General features: G+C 34.4%; 1 protein-coding gene across 1 annotated transcript; it reads left to right on the forward strand.

Moving 5' to 3' along the window:
* Window positions 1-804: 804 nt before the first annotated feature.
* Window positions 805-7,067, forward strand: LOC109057618 (gastrula zinc finger protein XlCGF57.1-like). The gene is made up of 2 exons (XM_019074848.2): window positions 805-860; window positions 5,763-7,067. The coding sequence occupies exons 1-2, from the start codon at window positions 806-808 to the stop codon at window positions 6,992-6,994; spliced, it is 1,287 nt and encodes a 428-aa protein (XP_018930393.2). The 5' UTR covers window position 805; the 3' UTR covers window positions 6,995-7,067.
* Window positions 7,068-7,345: the final 278 nt, after the last annotated feature.

The raw sequence follows: 7,345 nt of genomic DNA on the forward strand, positions 1-7,345 counted from the left end.
TTTAATGGTTCTTTTGTGTTTCTGTTTTATTGTAGCGCTTTGGGTTAAAAAAGAAACACATTACAAATAAAATTTAATTATCATCATCAACAACAAGAACAACAAACACAAACCTTTGTTATGAGAACATTTACAAACCAACTGCAAGTGTTTTCATGAAAGGGTCATCTACAAACAACTGAATACAAGATAAATCACAAACAATTCTGTGTAGTGTATAAATATATTTTAATCAGCTAATTTAAGACCATTATCTAACTCTGGGCTGCATTTCCCAAAAGTATGTAAGCCTAAGTTGATCATAACTCCATTGGTTTCAATGAAACCACAGCCAAGATTGACTTCCTTACCAGTGTGCTGACTACGTAGGGAGCTGATTGAGATTTAGTTTACATTTATTATTTACATTTATTTTCTTTCTGTTAATTATTCTCATCTTAAACAGGACAAAGTGTCCAAACACACTAAAAAACTCCTGAAGCAGCTGAGATCTACGTGACACACGATTATAAAGATGGAGTTTATTAAAGTGGAGAGTGAAGACATGAAGACTGAAGAAACATTCAGAGTCAACGATGAAGATACTGAGACACAAACAAAGATGGAGTTTATTAAAGAGGAGAGTGAAGACATGAAGACTGAAGAAACATTCAGAGTCAACGATGAAGATACTGAGGAACAAACAAAGATGGAGTTCATTAAAGAAGAGAGTGAAGACATGAAGACTGAAGAAACATTCAGAGACAAACATGAAGATACTGAGACACAAACAAAGATGGAGTTCATTAAAGAAGAGAGTGAAGACATGAAGACTGAAGAAACATTCAGAGACAAACATGAAGATACTGAGACACAAACAGGTTGGTTTTCATTCTCAAAGCTGAACTCAAACATTTGATCCTGATTAAAATGTCCAGCTCTGAAGAAATGAATGATGTTTATGAAGAATGTCACATGAATGTAGAAATGTTGAGAGATTGGACAGAAATGTTGAGATCTCATAACAAATACTAAGGCTGCCTTTAAGTGCCTTTCACACTGGACATTTGTTATTATGACATCATGAAATTAATGTTGAAACAATAATATGGAATTAGCCTAAACAATAATAAAATAAATTCTGTTACATTAAACCCAATATCTGCTTCTAACATTAAACCCAATATCTGCTTCTAACATTAAACCCAATATCTAGAACTTAGGGTAATTATGCGAAAGTTTAAGAAAATAATTTATTTTGCACAAAGCATACCTTGAATCAAAAGTGATTACATTTGGCTACTGCATGCTGCCTACATTTGTTCATTTAAAGGTATTTGGTGAGCAAATAAAACAGTGGACACTAAGGCTATGTCTACATTAATCCAGATACACATGAAAACAGTGTTTTTGTTTTAAAAATTTCTCTATCCACACTAGCGCTTTAAAGCATTTTCCAAAAGTTTCTCATCAACACTGAAACGTCCGAAAACGTTAAATTCTAAAATTTTATAGTAACATTACAAATCTGCAGAAGCATTTTTTTTAATTTGACAAAACTACCGTCATATCACATACACAGCGGCTGCAAGTTCTGCACGGTAACCCATTAAAATAAAAGTTTATTTTAACATGAAGAAACTGTCAAAAATATATTACTATTTAGCAGTCTTAAGACTCATTGTAACAACATTGCTACTACTAATATATATTAATAAATCTTTATTATTAAAGGAATAATCACATTTGTTTTATTCTCAATTTTAACTGTAAACCTCTGTTGTAAACCCCTTTGTTTGCCAAAAAATAAAAGGGTTTTTCATTTGGTTAGGATAAATAGTTTTATGCCTTCATCTGATTACCAGAATTATTAGGGAGAACATTTTATATGGCCCTATTATTGTTTAAAAAGGACTATACAAAAAAAAAAAGGAAAGGTTTAAAATACAGGACTGTGGCCTTTCTTTTTATAAAATTTTGTAAATTACTGTTCGTTCTTTAAAAGCATTTGCATTAGAATTATATTCACTGAATAATATCGAAAAAATCAAGAATCGAATCAAAAGCTTGTGAATCAAAATCGAATCGGGACATCTGAATCGATACCCAGCCCTAGACATGATATGTTTTCATCGGAGTTGGGGATAACGCATTACACAGTAATCGAATTACTTTTCCTGGTAACGCAGTAAAGTAATTAGCTACATTTTAAATTTATGTAATTTAATTACAGGTACTTATGTTAATAAAATTACATTACTTAAAGGGATACTCCACCGCAAAATGAAAATTTTGGTCATTAATCACTTACCCCCATGTCATTCCAAACCCGTAAAAGCTTTGTTCGTCTTCGGAACACAATTTAAGATATTTTGGATGAAAACCGGGAGGCTTGTGACTGTAGCATAGACTGCCAAATAAATATCAGTGTTAAGGTCCAGAAAAGTATGAAAGACATCATCAGAATACTCCATCTGTCATCAGTGGTTCAACCGTAACATTATGAAGCGACGAGAATACTTTTTGTACACAAAGAAAACAAAAATAATGACTTTATTCATCAATTCTTGTCCTCTGTGTCTCTCCTGAGTGGTTGTGGTTCGGAGAGCTTGTTAGTCCAAATTAAGAAGATTAGAAGTCAACGAAGATAAAAGCCAAGATTAGAGAAGCAGTCCTTGATAAAATGACATGCACACAACAAAAGGTTCGAATTGTATTTCTGTAGGATCCTTGAACACAGCGTCTTCTCAACATGATGTAAACGCACTAATAGCAAAAGTGTTTGTGGGCAGGTCAGACTCTGTTCATATTTCGCGGGCAGGCAGTAATTATGCAAATGTGTTACTCAGTGACGTATACTGGTAACAGGCAAAATATTCGAAAATATGACGACTCGTTAAACCGATTCTGAGTTGGTTCTCTGTTTTGAGAGACAATATCTTTATTTATCATGCACTTTTTTTGATTAACAACTTTCACTCTGTAAATGGGGTGGAGAAGGTGGCAGCTCTCACAAGCACTGCAGCGTAATTGAGGGCTACGTTACTCCGCCCCGCTCACAGACAGCACCGTGCTCGGAGAGACAGCTGTCCTGGAGCAGCACAGAACGGTGAATGACATTTGTTCGGAAGCATGGTTTAATGCAGACAATAACCAGTTTTCCATCCAACTCATTTGCATTTAGGGATGTCAGTATTTGATCATTTCCATGATCGATCGTCATTTAAATTAACAATAAAGGAATAACCTTAATGCTGCAAAATGTGTCTGCAGCAGTATTATTATTATTATGTGCAAAAGCCACTCGGAAAAAAGCTTTCTCCCCCGAATTAAAGGAGTTTTAGTCTGAATAAAATGCTAGTAACAGGACTGTAAAATGAATAAATGTGATTATGATCATTTGATAAAATGAAGAGAGCGCGCTGTACATTTGAGATCATTTTACTTTGTTGACTGTTTCCCGTCAAGGAGACTGCTGAACGCGCCTCTTTAAATGGTTTTGTGTGGTGCTCGTTATTGTATTTTAAAACGCAGTTGCAATGTTTTCAAATGACACTATAGTATTAAAAATAAAATTATCCCAAACGTAACTGTGGCACTTGTGGCTGTGCTGCGCAGTCAGTTGAACCACTTTTTTCACATTAAACATTTTATGCGAGTATTAATGACCAGTACTTTATTTGATCCTGTTATGCAAAATGTTCGATTTTGAATTTTTCCGGTAGGCCTATTTGTTTTTTAAAAATCCTGCATTTACAGTGCATTAGATCGTGACAGTGCATGTGTGCGTGCAGACGAGCGCGCGCGGGTTTGGCTAGATGTATTTGGAGGTTATTGCTCACGTCTCGTTCTGCACATATCCACATGTTTCCATATTCGCAATGTATCAATGTTAAACTATAATATATATATATATATATATATATATATATATATATATATATATATATATATATATATATATATATATATTTTTTTTTTTTTTTAATGTAAACTAGACGGAAAAGATCATCCTCTTCACATGAGCAAAAACGTCCTTGGCATAACAGCAGAGTGGACCGCTATAAGGTCTATTTAAACTGACCAGTGTAACCTTTTATGTGTTTGGTTGACTGTACTTTATTTTAATAATGAACAGACTGCGATGTAAGTTTGAAGTTAGAATGCACTTTAGATGTTTGGTGTCATTTATATCAAACACAAATGTTGCTGGTTGCTAGTGTGTTTGCAGCACTACTATTATTTTTTATATATATTATTTTTTATATTTTTCAGTTTAATTGATTTTTATTTATAAAATTTTATTTCTTTTATTTAAATGTATATTTAAGTTTACATTTATGTTCCAACAAACTTGAAAAATTCTGCTTGATAAATGCTCTAAAACTTTTATGTAAATGACTGACATTTATATATATATATATATTACATTACATTACATTACCTGTTTTATATATTTAATACTTGGTCAGTTTGATTTGTTTGGTTAACTTTAGATATTTTTTTTTTTTATTTTTAATACCGTGCAGTGCACAAAATTAAGATTCGAGAGATGGTTTAAGTCAGTGCTCAATAAATGATGATGAGTTTAGAAATGTTGTGCATCCACTTATTATTAATGTGAAATTTTAGCATGCAAATGAAGTGGAAAACTTCAAGATATCGGCCCTAAAAATCGGCAGCACATATCGGCCATCGGCTGACCCTGACCTCTAAACATCGGCATCGGCTATAGAAAAACCCATATTGGTCGATCTCTAATTGTCATTCCGCTACATGTGTGGACATACAGTGGAACGAAATGTCATGCCTCACAGGACCACAGTGCTACATAAATACAGACATACAACAATGAAGTAAAACAGTATAAACCTATACACAACTAACCTACTGACAGATTTTGACTATAAATATACTATATACAAATGTTTACCTATAGATAAACTAAAAAAAATACAGACTATACGAATGCTTCACATAATAGTACATGTATACCTATACACAACTAACCAACTGACAGATTTTGACTACGTTATAAACTGCAAATGAGATATTTTTCAAAAAACCACGACTTGCTCTTTAAGTAGAAAGTTAGAATTTAGTTTTCAGTCATTTTGACAGCCCTTATAAACACTTAGGATGCTTTGAGGGTACAACACAGGCTAATTAAAAAATTTTGGTGAACTAACCCTTTAATGTTTATTTATTTAAAGCTGAAATCATGATTATATGTGTATATTACCAAATTACATAAGTACTTTAATTTTCTAAATCATTTATTTTTTAAAACAACAGAATTAAAATTCCAGGCCCTGGAAATCAATTTAATGTGGCAAAATACCACAGATATGCTTATTAATCTTATGCATATTTATGTTAGACCTGATAAAACTGTGATGAGAATATTGCTTGTGAATAAATTACTTCAACAAACAAAAAAATCTTACATACAACTAACTTTTTACTTGAACAGATGGATGTGATTGGTTTAGTTGTCCAAAGAACAAGCAGATATCAATGTTTGATGTTAAGCCCTGGGGACTGTGTCAAATAAGACGCTAAGAAAAGCTGGGATTAAAGTCGAAAACCTGAGTTGAAGTATCTTAACAAATCAATTGCCATTAAAGCAGTACCATAAATGACGATTTAAATTCAGATCGAACCACTATGACAAACAATGAATATATTTGTGCCGTTTAATAGATTTGAGATGTTGTGTTTTCCTCTGTGCATAACTGACACGTCACAGGGTTAACTTTTATTTGTTTGTTTTTCCACCTTAGACTTAACGGTGCTGAAAGAGGAGAGGGAAGGTGTGAACGAAACTGAAGAGAAAGATCAGTTTGAAAATCTTCATGATTTCATAACTGATGAAACATATTTGTCTTCCTTACAGTCTGAAAAGACTTGCACGCAAAAAAAAGATAAAAAGACAGAAACTAAGAGTTATTTCCCTTGCCTTCAGTGTGGAAAGAGTTTCACTCTAAAAGGAAACTTAAAAAATCACATGATTGTTCACACTGGAGAGAAGCCTTTCACATGCTCTCAGTGTGGAAAGAGTTTTAGTTATGCAGGAAACCTTAAATCCCACATGAAAATTCACACTGGAGAGAAGCCTTTCATCTGCAAACAGTGTGGAAAGAGTTTCACTTTAAAAGGATCCCTTAACGAGCACATGCCGGTTCACATTGGAGATCATTTTTTCACATGCTCTCAGTGTGGAAGAACTTTCAGTAATCCTGGAGACCTTAGAGTCCACTTGAGAGTTCATCTTGGAGAGAACCCTTTCATCTGCAAACAGTGTGGAAGAAGTTTCAGCACAAATTTAAAACTTACATACCACATGAGAGGTCACACTAGAAACAAACCCTTCACCTGCCATCTGGGTGGGAAAAGTTTCAAGCAAAAACAAAACCTTAATGACCACAAGCGGATTCATCCTTTTACCTGTCAACAGTGTGGAAGGAGTTTCACTCATAAAAAACGGCTTAACAGGCACATCAGACTTCACAGTGGAGAGAAGCCTGACCCATGCCCTCAGTGTGGAAAGAGTTTCATTAACTCTGGATCCCTTAACCGCCACATGAGAGTTCACACTGGAGAGAAACCTTTCACATGCTGTCATTGTGGAAAGAGTTTCATTTACTCTGGATCTCTTAAACGCCACTTTAAAATTCACACTGGAGAGAAACCTTTCACATGCTATCATTGTGGAAAGAGTTTCCTGTACTCTGGATCCCTTAAACGCCACTTGAAAATTCACGATAGAAAGAAGCCCAAGAGACCCCCTCAGTGTGGAAACTGTTTGAATCAAAGTGGAGAAAATGGGAGAATCCACACTACAGTGAGCCGTTTTTCCTGCCAACAGTGTGGAAAGAGTTTCACTCAGAAAGGAAACTTAAAAACGCACATGATTGTTCACACTGGAGAAAAGCCTTACACATGTAAACAGTGTGGAAAGAGTTTCAGCCAACGAGGAAACCATGACAGGCACGTGAAAATTCACAATAGATAGACGACTAACAGATCCTCTCAATGTGAATAGAGTTTCATTGAAACTGTATTAAACGGATTGATTCTGAAATTGATTCTAATTGGTTGTGTCACGTTCTAAGCTGTTGTAAATTACTCTGCAAGCATACAACCTTTTTGTTGCAACCACAACTACATTGTTGGGCAGTAACAATGTTTATTAATGTCATTACATTTCTTTGCTTTGTTTTATTTTGTGAAACCTTGCTACGTATGTGGAATAACCATTTTATAAAAGCAGTAAGCCCCATGAAGCCATGGTTTACAGTGAATTTATGACAGCTAAGTGGGTTTTAGGAACTCCGCTCTGCATCGTGTCCAACAACGCCCCTAA

Source organism: Cyprinus carpio, chromosome B4, assembly GCF_018340385.1.
Source record: "Cyprinus carpio isolate SPL01 chromosome B4, ASM1834038v1, whole genome shotgun sequence".
Taxonomy (NCBI): Eukaryota; Metazoa; Chordata; class Actinopteri; order Cypriniformes; family Cyprinidae; genus Cyprinus; species Cyprinus carpio.